Source organism: Sinocyclocheilus anshuiensis, unplaced genomic scaffold (genome assembly GCF_001515605.1).
Source record: "Sinocyclocheilus anshuiensis isolate Anshui unplaced genomic scaffold, SAMN03320099.WGS_v1.1 scaffold165, whole genome shotgun sequence".
NCBI lineage: Eukaryota > Metazoa > Chordata > Actinopteri > Cypriniformes > Cyprinidae > Sinocyclocheilus > Sinocyclocheilus anshuiensis.
Genome location: NW_015540851.1, coordinates 173,011 through 194,049, shown reverse-complemented (window position 1 = coordinate 194,049; position 21,039 = coordinate 173,011). Strand labels below are relative to the sequence as shown.

Below are 21,039 nucleotides of genomic sequence, written 5' to 3'. Positions count from 1 at the left end.
AACTCTTTTTAATACCTTTCATTCGCTAAATATATTTGTAAAACAGACAGACAGACGTAAAGGGTGACCAATAGCATTGATTTATTGAAGAAGGAAAAAAAAAAAAAAGGGCACTTCGGAGTGTAAGGACAAAAAGGGCATGTGCTCTGCACAGGTTGAGCCCTACCTGTGCACGTGCCTGTGTGTACGCATTCACACAAAATCAATATATTTCATTTCAGAACTCTCTCTTATCTGTCCCTCTGTGCTTGGATTGGTAAAGAAGATTAACCTACACCTTTTCACTAAAAAAATACTATTGCAAAATGCTGTGGCAAATATGAAAGTCCCTTATCTTGTACCATAAAGATTGTCTGTCAGTTTCATGTAAAAGTAATACTTGACATCCAGGATGAGCTTCTGAGTAATATTTTACTTGAATGATGCACATTTTCTCAGTGAATAAATATGAGTGCAGTGTTTTAATTGTCATCAAGTGTCTGCAATCTCTAAATCTATCATGTAAGTAGAATCTGTGGTGGTATTAAAATGGCAATGAATGTAATTATTGTTTTTTTTCTAATTGTGAACTGATTTTTTTTTTCTCACAATTAAAACAAGCATTTGAGGTTGGACTGCAAATTTAATCTGCAGGAGCATGAACAGGTCAGAGCAGCTGTGTTCTGTTTTGTGCATTAACACTGATCTCCAAGGCTTTTCATAATGTTTCTTTTTCATTAAGCGTTTTGATGCCTTTGCTCTGCAAACCGCCCACTTTTTATCCCACATAATAAGATTTTGGTGTCCATTTAAAATCAGTGGCAATGACTGGGAGGAGCTTTAGCATAAGCCGCTAACAGCAGCTAATGTGGCAAGGAGGATTCATCACGTTGTGACAGATTCTATTAAACCACTCTAAAAAGGTCAATCAGTTCAGAAACGTGTTTATAGATATTTTCTCCTGGCCTTTCTGGTATTCTGATCTGTCTCTGTCTGGCTCCAAAGTTGTTTTAGGTGTGGTCCAACATGTCTTTGTATTTCCACAGAGCTGGAGGTGACCATTGAAAATATTGATTATGTTGAGCTAAAGCCGCTAAAGGCTTAATAAGATCATCTTACTATTGTGAAGAATATTTTAGCCGAAAGGGCTTTGGCTGCAACATGTTTCTTTTATCTCTTTCTCTCTTTTTATATTTAAAGCACTAGACTTTTTTTTTTTTTTTGGAGTATTCAAACGCTAAACGAAGAAGTATGACTTGACCAGGATCATGCACAAAAACAATATAAACATATAATAAGCCAGATGGGAATTTATAGCTCGAAAATGCACCGTCTTCCCAACTTTCATACCTCTGCTTTCAAACAAGGGTCGATAGCTCAAAGTTAATTGACCTCCTTCTTGAACTTTAGAAATGACACAAAATGTCAGCTGTACCTTTAAAATGCTAATTAATAATGATTATAATTTAAAAATCGATGCCTGCCGTCTGTGTATTGACTCTGTATTGGGATGAAAGAGCATATCAGTGTTATACTATATTGATTAGCACCACATTGGCCAAATAAAGAACAAGGAAGTTGCTAGACAACAATTCAGTTAGAATCCATATAAAAGTACATGTTTTTTTTTTTTTAATTGCATTGCATTTTTAAGCTTAACTTGGAGATTCTTAGGTTGATAGATTCTTTGCATACCTTGCATTTTAAGGTGAATATAAAACACTCTGGGAGATACTGATATGCAGAAGACCTGGGTTGTGTAGCTTGCCTATATTTTGCACTTTTCAAGCTTTATGATATTGAGAACAATTTGCGGAACAGCTCATGTAATACAAATTGAAAGGGTTTGTTTGAGTTTTCTTTTGTACTTCCTATAACACACAAGGCTTGATTAATTTAAAGTTAAACTTATTTTATATAAAGGAACTTCACTTTGTTTGCATGTTAAATAAAGTACCATCTTCTTTTTTAATAGCTTTATTCAAAGCTTAAGAATTTAATTTAAGTTTCAATAAGTAATATTTACAGTGTGTTGCTTAGTCCTCTCTGCTTTGTGTATCTTACTAATGAACATCTTTGAGAAGCTGTTGTGCCTGACTTTTTCTCTTTCTTTCTTCCTCCCACTTTATACCTATGCTTAATGAACACATAAAACTAAGCCTATTGTTCAGTATGAGGATTAAACATCCTTGAGTTGAGAAGGTGAATCACTTGTAAATGAAGTTTTCCTGTCGTTGCCCACTGGGATGTTGGGGGAAGTTCAAAAAGCATTGTATTATTCCCTTCTTCTCTGAATAAAACATACATAGAGCATTGTTGAATTATGGATAGAATTTTTGTGTTGCACTATTTTTTCATGGTTTGTCTCCAAAGTAAATGTCTGAGCACAAAAGAGTTGATTCTATGGAAGTTGTTGAGGACATATCTGAAGGTATGTCAAAATTGGCTATCCATATTAAACCAATATGTGGGTCATTCAGACATGATCTTCCAGCATCCAAAATTATATTAAAGTGACTATGGCTTTTTCCAGAGATTGCTGAGAGTTTCTGAAGAGGTGAAATTTTAAAGCTTTTCCTTTGAAGAAAAACCAAGGCTAGAAATTTGCTGCAAGGTTTAACGAAACAAACCATAATTCTAATTATTAACATTTGATGATCAGCTATGCTGACACCCTTCACCTTTCTGGCAGAATTGTGGTATTACTTTTATTTTAATAATTAAAAGTAGACCATTGATAGGCCAGTTCATGTTGTGTTCATTTACACCGCACCTCAGTCATGCTGGAAGCTTGTCAGCAGTTAGTCAGAGGTTTATTCATCCTCACAGTCTGTGAGCAAGGGCTTAAAATTCACTTGGCAAACAGTTACTCTCTCCCACAGAAAAAAAGAGAGAGATCTTTCTCTCTATATAAGTTTTCTCATACTTTCCCATTGTTTCATCACACCCTTGATCTTTCATTAACTTTAATGATGCAGACAAGATGAAGGAAATGAGTTTATTCTGGTTTGTATGCTGTCAGCATGCGTTAGCTCGGCGAAAGACAAACAGACTGGCCGCCATCTTCCAAAAATCATTTGGCAACTTCCCCCTTACAAGCTCGGGAGTGATTTATTTTCAAGGATCCTTTAATAAAAATGACTAAACAAAACAGCCCAGCAGAGATGAATCAGCACACAGATGAAAGACTGAGAAGGTCAGAAAATCATTTAGTCTCATTTCATCATCGCTGGGGAGCAAAGAACCAAACTCAGAGTGGATTATTTGTGCTAATATGATGTTTGCATCATTGAAAGCGTTGTTTGCTAAATGGTGTCTGCAGGGCCTGGTTAGCATGGCAGCTGTTTTGTTGAAGAGCTTTTAATAAACTGTCGCTGAACTACTGTTGAAAACACCCATTTGTTTTACTCTACTGTTTGACCAGCATTTTGATGAACAGCTTTGTTTGGATGGAATGTAATGGAAATGTATTCTAGTCTTTTATGCAGAAGTAAATTAATAATTTTATTAATCAAGAATGCATTAAATTGATCAAAAGTGACAGTAAAATACATTTATAATGTTACGAACAATTTCTATTTTAAATAAATGTTTATTTTAAACTTTCTATTCATCAAAGAATCCTGAAAACAAAATGTATCACTGTTTCCACAAAAATATGAAGCAGTGCAACTGTTTTTGACATTGATAATAATAATTATAATAAATGTTGCTTGAGCAGCACATCAGCATATTAGAATCATTTCTGAAGGACCATGTGATGCTGAAGACTGTAGTAATGGTAGCTAAAGTAGGTAAAATGTATCCCCAAACTTAAACTATTACGAACTGCCTGACCAATATCAATGTGTATGTGTGTTTTGTGTGTCTGTGTGTATATTTACAGACATTTACAGGAAACAGTGACACAGACACAGTGGTCCAACACAAACTCCCTCACTCAATCAGAACTCGATATATGCGTCTTCTGTCCCTTGAGGGAAGCCCCAAAGGAGGAATGGGTCTACGGCTAGAAGCTTATGGCTGCACATACAGTGAGTGATACCTTACATGAACTGAGATGAGAGTTAATGATATTTTTTTCTATCCCATACCCCTAAACCTCACCATCGCATAAAACTTTATTTAGCCCTTTCCCTATTAAGTGTTTTTTTTTAATAAAAGTAATTTACTATCCTTTCCACAATGCAGGTAAAACCTGGTGCACACACACCAGAATAAGCATATCAAAAATGCCATTTCATTGTCCATCAGTTTCTATTAGTATATTTGATACCATATTTAAGATCTGAAGAAGTGAGCTGTATTCAGGCATTCAGCGCAGCTTCATTTTCAAATCAACAGAAAGTGTCAGAGCACACAGATCTTGGAAGGTCACAAAAAGTGCAGAGAGCATAGGGTCTTCTCACATTCTCTTTGATCTCCTTTTGCTGTCCTCCTCAGAGTCCGACGTGGCTGACTTCGACGGTCGCAGTGCCTTACTCTACCGGTTCAACCAGAAGTCCACCAGCACAGTGAAAGACGTGATTTCCCTGAGATTCCAGAGCCATCAGGCAGAAGGGGTTCTGGTTCACGGAGAGGGACAGAGAGGAGATTTCCTCACTCTGGAGCTTCAGAGAGGAAGACTCATTTTGCATCTCAATTTGGGTGAGAGAAAGAGAAGGATGGGACACAATTCAGATTGACCTTCTATTATTTTATTCACACTCATGCACAAGTGTCTCGATGGATCAGAAAGTGAAATTAGAGAATAAAGAAAAGTACCTGAGACGTAGTGAGTTTAGATGCCTGGCTGAATTCTTTGCTTTTAAAGGGTTAGTTCACCCAAAAATGAAAATTCTGTCATTAATTACTTACATTAATTACCAAACCCATTATATCTTCGTTCATCTTCGCAACTCAAATTTAGATATTTCTGATTAAATCTGAGAACTTTCTGTTGGACATCCATCTATCTTATTTCCTTGTCTGTGTATTCTGGTTAAAATATGTAAGGCTGGGCAAAAAATTGCAAGTCATCCTCTCTTTCAAAATCTCCACACATGTTTACGAAGACTGTTTTATGTACAGCATGCATCTTCATCTGCTTGTAAACAAGGTGCAGTGCATCCAAGTTCTACGTCAGAACGCCGGCTCCTGCATCAGCAACATCACATGCATGTGTCGTGGTACTCTCGTGAACGCACGTAGAAGACTGACACGGAAGAGAAGAAATTGTTGAATTAAGTCATTGTTTTTTGTTTTTCTTTGCGCACAAAAAGTGTTCTCGTAGCTTCATAAAATTACGGTTGACTGATGTCACATGGACTATTTTAACAATATCCTTACTACCTTTCTGGGCCTTGAACATGGTAGTTGCGTTGCTGTCTATGGAGGGTCAGAAAGCTCTCGGATTTCATCAAAAATATCTTAATTTGTGTTCAGAAGATGAACGAAGGTCTTATGGGTTTGGAACGACATGAGGGTGAGTAATTAATGACAGAAAATTCATTTTTGGGTGAACTAACACTTCAAGTTCCTAAGTCTAGGTTCCTATTCTGTCTTTTGCTGTCCCTCTACAGATGATGCCAAGCCTCAGTCTGCTGGACGCTCATCTTCTGTCATGTTAGGAAGTCTGCTGGATGACCACCACTGGCACTCTGTTCAAATTGAGCGCTTTAACAAACACGTCAACTTTACTGTGGATGGACACACGCAACACTTCCGCAGTCCAGGACAGGAGGACACACTGGAGATAGACTATGAGGTGAGAGCTGAGTGTAAATTATAATAAATCTGAATATAATTAATTATTTAGATTCTTTAATTTATGTTATTTATTTATACAATACTGAAAATATGATGACAGGCTATCCCTAATACACAACAGACCCTGACACAGCTAAATATTTAAAAATAACTTCTTGTCATAAAAGAACAAGACAATAAGAAGAAAAGAATAAGATCAATTACTGTGACATGAATAAAGATATCCTGTTCTCTTGTTATCTGAAACCATGTTGCAAAACATTGTATTCAATCACTGTCACTGCAAACTTATGAAAGCTTGAAACAATAGAGAACAAAGTCAGTGATTCCTGGAATTTCAGCACAACCAAACAAACACATGCAGACCCTTTGAAATGCACTACCTTTCAAAAGTTTGGGTTTGTTAAGATTTCTTGTTATGTTTTTGAAAAAAAGTCTCTTATGCTTAAAAATACAGTAATATTGAGAAATGTTCTTACAATTTATAATGACCGTTTCGTTCTGTTTTAATATGATAAAAAGTAATTTATTCCAGTGATAGGAAAGCTGAATTTTTAGCATCATTACTCCAGCCTTCAGTGTCACATGATCCTTCTAAAATCATTCCAACACACTGATTCACTGCTTTAGAAACATTTCATATTATTATCAATGCTGGAAACAGTTGTGCTAATTAATATTTTTGTGGAAACCATAATGCATCTTTTTAAGGTTTTTTTGATTAGTAGAAAGTTGAATGGAACAGCAGTCATTTGAAATAGAAAATTTAATTTTGTAGCATTATACAGTATGCATACTGTCACTTTTGATTAATTTAAAGCAGCATTATTACTTTAAGAAAATACTATTTTTGAGTAATGCAGATGCTCGGATTGCTATCAGCCTAAGGACTTAAGTGTTTTTTTTTTTCTTCTAATTTTCTTCCTCATTTATTATTGGTTACCCATTTTTCTGTCCTTTTCAGCTTTAGTTGTTAATTTCTTTAACCTTCATCCTATCTTCTATCCCTCCATTTTTTCTTTTGTGTGTATAAGTGAGTATTTCAAACATGAGAGCACACATCCCCTGTTTTCTGTATTTTTTTACTCATTCCCGCTTTAATGATTAATGGGTTCAATACTGAATAAAAATTGATACCATTTATAATAGATTAACCTCGTTACAAGCAGCTGGAATATTTACCACTTCCCTCACTCTCTATTTTTTTTCTTTGTTTTCTTTAAAGAGCTTCCGATCTTGACAAGGGCAGCAGAGTATATCATTTTCTTGTGGAGATTGTGAGTGCCTGTTTGATACTTTGTGCCATTACTATCAGGTTGCAGCACTCAAAATAACAAGCAAAAGTGCACCTACACCACTATCAAAGCCCAACTAGATATATTCTCTGAAAATACAGCAATCAACTTATTGATTTTATTAAAAGCTGGATAAAACAGGCCCCACATATTAGCCTTCAGAGCCATTCTTTGCTATTCTTTTTTCTATTCTTTGTTACTGATCTCTGGGATATGTGGTTGTTTTGTGTGTGTGGTGTGTGTGTGTGTGTGTGTGTGTGTGTGTGTGTGCGCGTGTGTGCGTGTGTGTGTTTCTGTGTTTCTGTGTCCTTATTCAAGCTCAGTTTCGGAGGAATCCCTTTGCCTGGTAAGCCTGGGACGTTTCTCCATGAAAATTTCCACGGCTGCATAGAAAACCTCAACTACAATGGCGTCAGTGTTATAGACATGGCAAAAAGACGGAAGCCACAGATCTATACAGTGGTAAGTATGAACTTTTACAAGTGATTTTGTGACTAAATATCACATTTCTACATGTCCATCAATTGTGAGAATCAAATGGCACCTAGTGAGATTGAAGGCCATCAAATCTCACTCTCTGTCAAGGTTAGGAGTTGAAATCTCTCTGTTCACAAAGTAATGTGAGACCACAAAAGCTTTAAAAAAAATTGCTTTATAAAGTATGAAGCATAACTTTATTCACACAATAAGCCTTTATATCTAAAGCAATTTACAATAGTGTCACATGGCAAATTACAGTAGCTCTGTGTGTATCTAAAGTGTGTTTCTGCAGTTGTGTGAAGTTGTGTGCATCGCACCATAAAAGAGCTCTCTTTCCCTAATTAACAGGCTGTGAAGTCTCTCCTCTTGTCCATTTCTCTCTCACTGTCTCTGGGTGGTCTAATACACTTATCACAGAAGGAAAAGAAGAGCAGTGCCACATTGTGATCTTCATTTTGTCTTTCCCTCCCTCTTGTCAGAGGCATTTTAAAGGGGTCCTATTATGCTTTTTCACTTTTTCAACTTTAGTTAGCCTGTAATGTTAACTTAGAGTGGTTACAATCATCCGGGTTTAAATCGCGCACAAATTGATTTGATTTTGACGCAATATTTACACTGAAGCTCGCAGGCGGCTATGGTAAGGGGTCTGACCAGGCTCCAAGTGGTGCCAATCACAACACACACTGGCCCAGCTAACCAATCACAGCACATTTCGTATTTCAGAAGGCGGGCCTTCATTTGATACAGGAACTATTCGAGCCATTCATGCCAGACTGGGGAGAGAGGAATTGTAATAATGTAAAATATGTGAAAAAATAATGTGTTTTTCGAACAACCTAGTTTGAGAGCCTGTTCTAGTACACCCCCAAAACAAAATCAAGACTTTGTAAAAGAGCATGATAGGACCCCTTTAAGATAAAGATCTTACTAGCTTATTGCACTACAGTACATGCTGAAGTTCATGCATAGATTGAGACGCTCCACACGTCACTGACTAAATAATGTTCATGCAGTGCTATAGCTATTTATTATTTATACAATGAACTGTTGTGGTACAATATAATTTAGGGCTGCAGGATATTATAATTATGATTATTAATTGTGATTAACAGGCTGTAGATTAAAATTGTATTGCCTACTCTTTATGTAGATTACACTTTCAAAAAGATCTAAGGACTTCAACTTCACAAAGGTCCTCAAAACAATAGTTAAATTAAACAGCACTACGGCATTCATGCACACAGTTGTAAATGGGAAACCTTCATCATTACAGTTTTTTCAACTGTTTACACACATTTTCAAAACTTTGCCTCTTTTTTTCAAAACTTTACACACAAATCCAAGAATTGCACACACAAAATTCTAAATGCCTCACATCTCTTGCAAAATGAAACACTGCATTCAAAATATCACACACATCTCAAAAGCAAACATTTGAAAACACCTTTGCCATAATATTAATTCCTGTTAGATTTTTGTGTTACATAGAGAATTGTGTGTTGTGTTTTGCAAAAAGTGTTTTATGAAATTGAAAACTGAGTCAAAGGCCGAGAATTAGTGTATGGTTTTGCAGATTTGGTGTGCGGTTCTGGTGTTTGAGTGTCAAGTTTCAGAAATTGTGTGACAAGTAAAGATTTTGTTTGCAAGTAGTTGAAAAAAAACGCTCCGGTTACTGACGTAACCTCGGTTCCCTGAGATAAGGGAACGAGTGTTGTGTATGGGGTAAACTCCTGTTTACTCTGTTACTAAAGCCTGATTTGTTCACATTTGTGTAGCTGCACAAACCAATGGCGTTTCAGCCCGCCACAAAGGACGGAGCCGACGTGTATATAAGTCGGCTCGCAGCGCCATTTCATCAGAATCATTCGACTGAAGCAGCAGTCATCGATTCGTGTGCAGCTCATAGCACGGCAAGTGACACAACGCTCGTTCCTTTATCTCAGGGAACTGAGGTTATGCCAGTAACCGGAGCATTCCCTTTCGAACGTTCACTTCACATTGTGTATGGGGAACGAATCCAATCACGCCGTGCTATGAGCAGAAGCAGACTAAGCCGCTCTGCGAGCCCAGTTCTGGAGCACTTATGTTAAGGGCCCCTAGAGAACATGAGCCAACTGAGTCCCGAACGTAGCTGAGGATTTGGGACATAGCTATTTCCACCATAGGGAGAAATAAGCAGTTTAAGCCGATAAAATCCATGCCTGGCGAGCAAGGACATCTAGGCTGTAAAATCTGGCAAACGTGGATGGCGACGACCAGCTGGCGGCCGCACATATCTCACCAATAGAGATTCCGCTGGACCAAGCCCAGGAGGAGGCCATTCCTCTAGTGGAGTAGGCCCTCACACCTATGGGGCATTGCAAACCTAAGGCTATAGCATCAATTATCCAGCGGGATAGTCTTTGCTTTGTAACCGGCAGCCCCTTAGAGCTGCCTCCAAAGCAAACAAGAGCTGCTCCAACTGTCTGAACAGGCTAGAGCGTTCAAGATATATTCTCAGGGCCCTGACGGGCAGAGAACATTGGGACCCTGCTCACCATCTGCAGCTGGGAGCGCCAGAAAGTTAATTACCTGGTCTCTGAATGGAGTTGAGAGCACCTTCGGAACATATTCATGTCTAGGCTTGAGGACAACTTTACAGTCGCTAGGCCCAAACTCCAGACAGGAAGCACTGATTGACAGTTCTTGTAAGTCACCCACTCGCTTGCCCGTTGCTAGTGCCAGTAGCAGAGCGGTTTTCAGTGACAAAGGGCGTAGTACGGCCGAATGTAGTGGTCCGAAGGTAGGACCCCGTAGGACCTTAAGGACTATTGACAAGTCCCAAATCGATACGGTCTGAGGATGAAGATTGTTGATCTCCGGGCGCCCTTCAAGAACTTAATGATCAGATCGTTTCTGCCGATCGAATGGCCAGCTTCGAGGGAATGATTCGCTGTGATAGCTGGCATGTAAACTTTGAGTGTGGAAGGGGCGCCCGTTGTCCAACAACTCTTGTAGAAAGGATAGCACGTGGGACACGTCACAAGATACTAGGTCCAGGCTTCGTGCAGTACACCAGTCACGAAAGACTGATCATTTGAGGGCGCAAAGGCATCTTTTAGACAGTCACTCAATCTCGCTGGGAGCTGTGTAAGCTCCCGTTGAGGCTCCATACATGAAGGCTCCACAGCTCTGGCCGGGGATGCCAAATCATGCCTTTTGCCTGCGAGAGAAGATCTTGTCTCAGTGGTATCGACCACGGGGCTGCTACTAAGAGCTGCACTAACTCGGGGAAACAAGCCTGGTTCCTCCAGAGTGGGGCCACCAAGAGAACTGAGCATTTCTTCTCCCTGACCCGTTTGATGACCTGTGGAAGCAGGGCTATCGGGGTGAAAGCGTACAGGTGAGCACTGGGCCAATCGTGGGCCAGAGCATCTCGCTGTATCGAGAAATAAGTAGGGCAGTGAGAGCTGTCTTCTGAGGCGAAAAGGTCTACCTTCCCAAAGACAGACCAGATTTCTTGAACCGTGTGAGGATGACTGAAACAGTTCAACCCGAGGCACTCCAAGCGGCTGAGTAACAGCGCTCTGTCAGCGACTAATTCCCGTTCTGATTTGGCCAGGATCAGCCAGTGGTCGAGGTAGTTGAGCATGCAGATTCCCATCTGCCTCAGAGGTCTATGCGTCTATGCACTTCGTAAAAGTGTGAGGGGCCAGAGACAGTCCAAATGGTAGGACTGTATATTGGTAGGCCACTCCCTCGAACGCGAATCTCAAGAACGGCCTGTGATAGGGGGCTATGTGGATGTGAAAGTAAGCATCATTCAGGTCCACATGTGTGCACGAGGATCTGTTTGATAGTTAACATCTTGAATGGCCGGCGCATAAGCGAGCGATTCAGATGTCTGAGATCCAGAATTGGTCTCAGCTCACCATCTTTTTTGGGAACGAGGAAGTAGCTGCTGTAAAAGCCTGACACGCTGTTCGCTGTAGGTACTATTTCTATAGCACCTTTTACAAGCAGTGTTCGCACTTCGTGTCAGAGAACCATCGGCGGAGGGTGAACCAACTCCAGGGTAAAGCTAAAATCAGCCAAATGTATTAAACATCATAAACCCATCTTTTTAGGCAAGAACCAGACATGGGTGTCATGTAGGCTAAAAAAATGTTTAATGGGACATAATTTGTATTTAACGTGATTACAATTTAATAAAAACGTTAGAAATTGATAATTATATAAAGTCTCCTTTCCGCTGTTATTCAAACAGCGAATTAATTATATATAGATAGTGAAATTATCACTAACATTGATCTATCACGAGTTTAAGCACTCTCAAAAAAACTAAACTATCGTTATAATCACTGAAGCTGTATACACTGTGAAATTAATCTCTTACTTACATTGTACGTACATCTGCGCTTTGTTGTTTATGATGAGAGAATTCGCAAGAGTCTGGAATTCAGTCAGCTAACGCGCGTGCACTCAACAAAACTGATGAGTTTGAACGATGACTCATCTGAACGCATTTTTGCCCCAAGTCCCCGTGGCCAGGGAAGGCCTTACACACGCTCCGCCTATGTAGAGAATGTGTTCGTTGTCCTGAACCGAAGTGTGAATAATACGTCTGAAATGAGGTGGCCTGCGAGCAAACTGAAACGAGTAGCCTCATTGAATTGTTTTTAGAACCCAGCTTGACACGCCTGGTATAGCTGCCAAGGCATTGAACCGGGATGAAAGTTGATGTAATTTTGCAAATGAAAGTTCACCACGAGGGAGTGGGGAACTGATATCCACGTGTGTAAATGTGGGAAGAGGAAATTCGCTTGTGACGAGGGGGGCGGGGCCGAGAGCCATGGGAATGGAGCGAGGCCGGTGGAGTAAATGCTAATGCACGACACCTGCGCCACTCACCGGTCTCGAGTACCACGGAGGAGCTCCGGAAGGTTAAAAGGAGGAGTGACGGCAGTGTTGGACGAGAGAGGACCAGGCCTGGATTTTATTTTGTGTTTTGGTTTTTGTTTGTGTGCGACAGTCGTCAGTTTTGTGTTTATTTTATTATTAAAGTTTTGTTTAAATGTCCGCCGGTTCCCGCCTCCTTCTTCCCGAACTACGAACTTTGTTACATCGCTCTTTTGAGTATTTGGGTCTGCTATCACAGCGGTAAAACATTCGGGTGCGCACTGCACCTGCAGGGCGTGACCCGTGGGAAACAAAACTCCATCGCTCAGAGGTGTTCGGAAGGATGGAGGGTGAAAGTGAGCTGCTTTTGAGGGAGTTCCGGCCAAGGCGAGAACTGACCCATTCCTCTTCCTTTCTGAAGGTGGTGCCGGCTTTGCGGGCTGAGATGATGGGGCTTTCTGGCGGCTAGCGGCTGCAGCAACCAGAGCGCTTAGGGAGGAAGTGACACAGCGTTTGCGACGTCTTCTGAGCCTCTGAGAAGCACTGTGCAAACCCATCCACAGCGGGGCCAAAGAGCCCCTTCGGTGAGACCGGAGAATCAAGGAAGGCCATCTTCTCAGCGTTCCTTATTTCAGTGACGTTCAGCCAAAGGTGGCGTTCCAACACCACCAGGCTGGCCATGGTCTTGCCGATAGCCTGAGCTGTGGCTTTCATAGCGTGCAGAGCCAAATCAGTCGCTGTGCGCAGTTCTTTGAAAGCATCCTGAAGTTGGCCAGACTCGTCCATATCACAGAGAAGTTTAGCCTGAAACACTTGTAGGACTGCCATCGTATGCAGCGTCGATCCGGCAGCTGCGTACGTCCTGTTAGCCAGAGCCGAAGTGATCCTGCAGAGCTTCGAGAGATGCGCTGCATGGGCCTTTAATCCCAGGGCGGACGACGGACACAAGTGAGCAGCTATCGCCTCCTCCTGAGGGGGGAGCTTGCTATAGCCTCTTTCCTCAGTGCCGTCAACGGTGGTGAGAGCTGCTGAGGAGGAGGAGCTAACTCGGGCCGAATAGGGGGCGCACCACGGTCAGTTCTTCTCGAACCGCAGGCAAGAACGGGGCGGGCCGCTGGCGGGAAGGCATCTGACAGCGTCCCGGCAGTAACCACTCGTCTAAGAGGCCATGGACGGGCTCATCTGGAGCTGACCACTCGAGACCCAGATCCTCCACCACCTTGGAGAGAACACGGATCAGCTCGCTGTCCGGTTTTGGAGACTCGTCCTCTGCCGGGGCTCTTCGACGGCGGCGAGCAGGTTGAGCTTCTTTCCGTCTTCTTTCTTCGGCTTCTTGCAGAGTCAGCGAAGAGATGATCCTCATCGCTGAAGGAGAAGATTCTGATGAAATGGAGCTGTGAGCCGACTTGTATACACGTCGGCTCCGCCCTTTCTGGCGGGCTTAAGCGCCATTGGTTTGTGCAGCTACACAAACGTGAACAAATCAGGCTTCAGTAACAGAGTAAACATACAATAATTGTTGAGCTAAATCTCAGAAATGGGTCTCAAAGAACTACACTTCCCAGAGTGCACCAGCAGCAGCAAACTGGCTGCTTATCACAGGATCAGTCATTGTCACTAATTAAGAGCACCTGTAAAAACATGGAGGTTCTCATTCATTAAGAGAAGAAACTTCAGAGAGAAGACGCTCCAAGTTCACTAATAGGTTCAGTCCAAAGACGCCAATGGTCAGTGAAATGGTTTATTTAATTTCATGGTGTTTGAAATGCTGCTTAATATGTTCAAGTATGTTTAACTGCTGTGTAGATTGGTTAAGAAACACCTTGCAGCATTGACTTTATTGATTGTGTTAAATGAGTTCGTGCTAAAATAACCATGGTGAGTTTGGAAAGAAAAAAAAAATGTAAATGTATAAGATACAAAAGAATAGAACAAGTTAAAAAGGTAAAAATTCTGGTAAATGTTAAAACTTTACTAAAACATATGAAACTGTTTAATTAAAATGTTTAGTTAAAATGGTAACATTTGTTTTTCTGTCTTTAAAGGTTTACAACCTAATTTACTGAATCAACTGAAAAGCTAAAAAAGAAAATTAAAAGTGATTGAGTCGGAAATTTGAGTTGTCCTTGTGTCCTTTGGAAGTTGAACAAGAGTAGAACTTGACAATAATGATTGACCCCTAATTTGCATGTTGATATAAAACTACATAAACCAACTTCAATACATATGTATATATTGAATAAAACACATCTTGAGCATTTTAAACTTGCAGTTACCCTGTTTTGCAGTTAATTGTGTGCCTGTTCTATTTGTGAATCTAAGATTGAATCTGATTATATATTTTGAGATTGTTTGGGTTTGTTCTGTATGGACATACAGTATTAATGTTATTTGTGCAGGTCTTAAAAAGTCTTAAATTTGATTTTAAAAACTTAAATTTGATTTAAAAAAAAACAATTTGTTTGGTCCAAGGCTTTAAACTCTTTACTGAAAAATGTTTTGGCATGTCTATGATAAATGTGCTTAGAGAGCCTCTGGTAGAACACTTGCACTCTATCACATGTTTTTCCATGGTTTTGCAATGAGATTATTGTTCACTAGTTTTTCCACAAATCCTCTAAATATTTGAGACAGTATAGTAATAGAAGTCTATGGAAAGTCCCCACAATTCACAGAAACAAACGTGTGTGTGTGTGTGTGTAACCTTTCTACCAGCACACATCTATTGCTTCAATAATTCAACTGTGCCATGTGCCCATGCCCATGTGCATTAAGTAAGGAAATTGATGACAGGCCGTTGAATTATTAGAAAAATAATGTACATCCAAGGTTGTGATGCGGCCACGACGCGAAGCGGATTTTTCTAATAATTCAATGGCCCGGAGTCAATTATTACACTTATACTACTGTTGCCACACCTCAAGACATCGATCAGATGATATATTTCAAGGCATTCGTCCAGTTTTTGTACTTTTACTTCGCTATTGTGGGATTAATTTCTTCTGCATCTCATCCAACGCCTCGGTTGCTAATTCAAAAACATAATTTTAGACCTAGTAACGGAGACTTGAGCCATTGATAGCAGACTAATGCAGTTAATAACTAAGTAATATATGAGAGAGAGAGAGAGATCAAGCTTGTTACCTCTCTGAGCCTGTGTGTCTCTCAACAGTGTTTGGAAGCAGCGTCTCTACTAACAGTGAAACTTGAAGTTCATTTTCTTAACGAACAGTGCCGTTGTTACCTTGCTTGTGAGAAATGTCATGTTGCTAAACTATTATACTGATAAAATCGCCAGAGTAGCGCTTACAACGTTAGTCTGTTTCTGTACTGTAAGTTATGTATGTGAGGGAGAGAGAACGCGGGAGAGACAGAGTATGTGCTTTACCCACATAATAAAACATAATTATGTGGCAAAACATGGAAATGATCTGTCGTTTTTATCATATTGCTTACTATATTTATTTGTCTGGCCAGTGTTATTGTGGGTTTTGGTTATTGTGCTGTTGTAAGACCTTTAAAATAACAGAAATCATTTGGCACAGTGATATGGACATGCAGTGTGGTCCAGAGCTGCCTGGAACTACGTTCGCCGTGTGTTTCCCTGAAAATAATTGCACACCTTAGAACATTCGTCAGCCAATCAGATTCAAGCATTCAACGTCCCCGTAGTATAATATTATTTAATCCTCCCTTTTCACTTTCTTCCACTACACCTAGTTTTTAATATGCCTACTCAGTTCTCATCTCCACATATTCATCCTTTCTTTCATTATCTTCTTCCCTCTCTTCCTTACTAAGGGTAACGTGACGTTCTCGTGCTCTGAGTCTTCCTCAGTCGCTATGACATTCCTCAGTTCCACGGGCAGCTTCCTGATGCTCCCTGCAGATCACAGTATGGAGAGTCTCTCTGTACGACTGCAGTTCCGCACATGGAATCAGGAAGGGCTGCTGTTCTCAATCCCACTCTCTCGTGATCCGGACACCATTAACCTGCTTCTGCAGCTCAGCCAGGCTAGGCTGCTTCTCTTGCTCTCTGGAGGGCCACAAAACTCTGCTCAGGTTTTTAGCGGTAAGATGTATATAGGTTTTTATGATTTCCATGCTATGGAAAACATGGATAGAATTGTTGAATCCAGTCATAAAACAGGAATTTACTGTATAATGCTGAATGTCATGGAATTTGACAAAATGTGGATGAATAAAGCAAAAGCAGGGCTGTACACTGTAGTAAATCAAAACATGATATGGACTAGTGTCTGTGAATATTAAAGCGCAAAATGACTATTGAAATATGAATTCTGCATTTGCTGTGTGTCTCAGTTTGGCCTACTGCACAAACTCAAACACGCGTGATGCTCATGATGTTTTCATGGTCTGTTGTCTTACTATATGGCACATGAACATCATCTCCAGAGCTGCTCTGAGAGTCACTCCACCAGCTTTACACCATTTTGACAAAACTATTGTCAGATAAAAGCAGAAACTTAAAGGTATTCATGGCAACCCTTCAAAACGTTTGGTTTAACTTGAAGAAATTGTGACAAATATATTACTATTGTACAGAATGTTGTACTTAATATAATACTAGCAATAATAATAATAATAATAATAATAATAGTTGATTACTATTAATAAAACTGTATTTTAAAGATTTATTTATTTTTTTTATGGAATTTGGGGGGTGGGGGAGACAGATTCCATAGGGGAATTTGTAGAGGAGCAATAGTTCATTTGTCAATATATTTTTGAGATTGTATACTGAATAATTGTAGATGCACATGGTTAAGTGATTCAGTCACTTCATCTTTCATTCTGAGGACTGCCTTGTTATGCCTCCACTGTTTGTGTTTCAGGTCAGAATTTGAGTGATGGACAGTGGCACTCCATAGCCATTGAGGTCAAGGGACAGAAGGTGTCTTTAACAGTCAACAACCAGAAGCCTGTCACTATGGAATTCAGTGGGCTAATTCAGAACATGCAAAGAACAGCCATCTTCATTGGAGGTATAGCATCAGAAATTGAAAAAGCTAGTTTATCCTGATTCTTAGAAAGAGTTGTTGGCTATATTCAAATGCAGAGATAGTAACTTATTTTGATCTGTTATCTACAAAGCTGAGTTCTGAACTAGCCTGATGGCTGCAGGCAAAAAGTGGCTATTACCCAAAACATTTTCTTGAATGCAAGGGACAATTTTCTTCTTCCTTATTAACTCTAACCTCCATCAACTGAACGTTCCTCATATTCCTGAATAAAATACAGGCTTGGCAAGCTGAGCATGTCCTTAGGGTATTTCATTTCACATGCATAGCTGTTATTTCCAAATGTCCTGCTTTTTTCTTGGAGTTTTTTTTTTTCTGTTTAGTTCATTCAGGCAGCTCAAACCACATTCAATTACTGTAGAGGATAAATGCAGTTTCTTTAAAGCTGTTATTGAAATCTTTGACTCAAACTTCCAATGTCTTAACTAAAACCTCTAAATCTCTCATTTTGCTTACTTCAGGGACAGTGCAGCCCTGCTGAGATTTTATAAGCTGCTTTGCATGAATTTCTCAGAACAGAGGTTTTTCTTTATGCAACTTGGTAATAGTTGTGGATGTTGTTTTTGATTTGAAAGACAGTAAATTGGGATTTTCTGCTATTTTAGGCTGCCCTTTATTCCAGAGCGATTTCAACTGTGAAAACCCCAACAAAGGATATCAGGGCTGCCTTCGTCTGCTTTTCATAAACAGCCATCCAGTCAACTTCCTTCAGATTCAGCAGGAAAGCCTGAGCAACTTTAGCCAGATTAGCTTTTATGTCTGCAACATACAAGACAGGTCAGTTTTCCCCATTGATTTTCTTGTTCACAAAGGTTTCTTACCGTACCCCTAGAGGACGCAGTTCGAAGTTCCCATGAAAGGGAACCTGACAATTCATTATCTTAAACCACTTATACTCATTACAGAGTATGCTCAACAAGCTGCATGATTTGAGGTGTTTTTTCATGTCTGTAGCACAAGCATGCAGGATAAGCTACATGTGATGATAAAACGCTGGGATGAGAATGAGCAATTTTATTAGTAATTAAGCTGTTTAAAAACAGAAATAATCACTGCAGTTGAACATGTTTATCCCAACAGGTGTTTGCCCAATCTGTGCGAACACGGTGGTCAGTGCATCCAGTCATGGGACCAGTTTTACTGTGACTGTTCTGGAACAGGATACACAGGAGCCACCTGCCACAACTGTGAGTTATGCAAAGCCCCAAAACAGCCCATGCCTGCATGATTACTCAGATACAAGCTCGTTTTCACTTTTTTTTTTTTTTTTTTTTTATAATTTTCCCCCTCGCCCAATAGGGTTCTCAGAAACAAGCTCGTTTTCCCTTTTTTTTTTTTTTTTTTTATAATAATTAAAATAATAAAAATCGATAATAATACATTGTCAAAGTTATCATTTTGTATGTGCTAAAATATTTATTTTTTTTAATATATTATTTAAAAAAAATAGTGCCTAGTAATTGTAATCTACAGGTGCCAACATAGTGTGGGAGAAAGTACCCTACTAAATTTTTAATTCAATTACTTTAATTCAGTTACTCAATTAATTTGTTATGTTTCAGTAAAGTTGACAAAGTCCATCTTTCCCCATATTGTTGTTTTTATCATTCATATAAACTGTATTTATTATTTAAAACTATACTTATTGGATTAGTTCAATGCTGCTTACTTTTTATCTTTAAATCATTAAGATTAATTAGAGTGTACATAATGCATCACTTGACAGCTGCAAGCCTACGTGTCATGTAACGATGATTTGAAACTGTGCACTCACCAATTTAGCCATTTCATTTTGGCGTTTCATTTTGGTGTCTATGATAGTATTTTCAGTAAGCTGTAATTATTTTGGCAGATATAGTTTTATGGTTCCTTGCTGTAATCAAATTTGTTGGATCAATATGTTCTAATCTGCCGCCACATGCACCGTTTTATCATAAGCTCATGACTGTACATGTTCTCTGGAGGAGAGAGAGAGGCACAACAATGCCATCTGTTAGACGTATTGCTTTAAAAGAGCGAGAAATATGATATTTCCTTTTTACAAGTCCTGCTGTGCAATCCACCGTCAGCAAAACAACACGTGCAGCAAATTAGCTCACTACCGCACAGAGGATTCTCTGTCATGACGAACGGGTCCCAAGTAACCAAGAATTACCTCTGTTTGCTAAATGAACTGTTTGAAATGGTTATGCCATTGTTAGGAATATTAATTTAATTTAAATGAAAGAAGACTCATTTGCATGTCAACACTTTTTATGTGTGACTGATTTAACAGATATCTACTATTAATGGCATTCACACAGAGTACTCTGTCTGAAGAATACTGCTGAATAGCAAACTTTGACATGTGTAATTTATCTTCTATGATTACACTTTAAACTTCAAGGCAAGAAAACAATGTTCTTGATCTTACTTTTGTGTTTACCTCTTACAGGCTCAGTATCCCTGTGCCAAGCATGCAGATGTGCCAAAATGCATGCATTCTGTAATTAAGCACAACATAAAAACAGCAGCAGATTTATTTCCATCATTTCTATGATTCATCATTTTCAGCAATATATGAGCGATCCTGCGAGGCCTTCAGGAAAACAGGAAGCCAGTCGAGTGTGTTTACAATCGACCTTGATGGGAGCGGACTTCTAGAGCACACTCAAGTCAACTGCACCATGGCAGGTGACTGACCCAATTATGCATACTCAGCTTTGCACATTTCTAGACGTATTATACAGTGATGTTCATCATCTTTCACATTATTGAATGATGAAGCTCAGCACTTCTCATTTACAAACCTAATTCAGTGCATGGACAGGTGTGACCTCAGCATGTGTGGGGGACTGCCTGGAGAAATCACACATCTCATTAGGTGAGTTCAGCATCTCATGCGGCTGTCTAGTTCAGCAGGTTGGATCAGGGTTGGCCAACCTTCCTTCTAGGGAGTCTCCGGTGAGGCAGATTTTTTGCTCAGGCACCACACAAACATCCCTGATTCAGCTAGACTGGATCCAATGATGTAGATGATGAGTGTTACCAAGACATTTAGTAGATGGTGTGATATTGCTGTGGTTTAGATGTTTTTGTGTTATCCCAAGACTGTGGGGGAATGATTTGCGTCTACTGATAGCACTGTTTATTTTCATTGATATATGATGGATTATTAGTTTTCATCACTTAATCATAATTTAAGCAATGACTCCTGCCTCGATTGCTAGACACTGTGCACTTGGGTGGTTTGGAGGAGGTTAGTGAGAGATGCACGTTTTTGCTTGATGCCTGCACAAGTTTAATGAATTTGCCCTTATACAGTATGTGTAATTTTTTTATAGTAACTTTACAGTGTAAAAAAATTATCTTATATTTAAACATATTAAACTTACATTTACATTTATAGTAAAAAAAAAAATCATTAATAAATGAATTAACATCTGTCAGCTGTGGTAGTTTCATGTATTTCAGAATTATAGAATTTATTTCAATAAGTGAGATAATGTTAATATACCAAAGTACTTGAACCAAAATTCCAGTACTTTTTTACTGATATGAATGTACGGATATGAATATCATAATACAGATGGCACATGCCACATGACGAATCAGAGTACATTGTAATTGGTCAGTCC

At 39.5% G+C, this 21,039-nt stretch overlaps 1 protein-coding gene across 1 annotated transcript in view; it reads left to right on the top strand.

Moving 5' to 3' along the window:
* Positions 1–21,039, top strand: part of LOC107687751 (contactin-associated protein-like 5) — a 53,151-nt gene that overhangs the window by 16,810 nt on the left and 15,302 nt on the right. Inside the window, exons 4-12 of the mRNA XM_016485204.1 lie at positions 3,866–4,013; positions 4,423–4,626; positions 5,541–5,725; positions 7,341–7,484; positions 16,182–16,452; positions 17,237–17,386; positions 18,028–18,199; positions 18,503–18,609; positions 19,976–20,095. Coding sequence (XP_016340690.1) covers positions 3,866–4,013; positions 4,423–4,626; positions 5,541–5,725; positions 7,341–7,484; positions 16,182–16,452; positions 17,237–17,386; positions 18,028–18,199; positions 18,503–18,609; positions 19,976–20,095 — 1,501 coding nt within the window. The remainder of the gene's footprint in view (positions 1–3,865; positions 4,014–4,422; positions 4,627–5,540; positions 5,726–7,340; positions 7,485–16,181; positions 16,453–17,236; positions 17,387–18,027; positions 18,200–18,502; positions 18,610–19,975; positions 20,096–21,039) is intronic.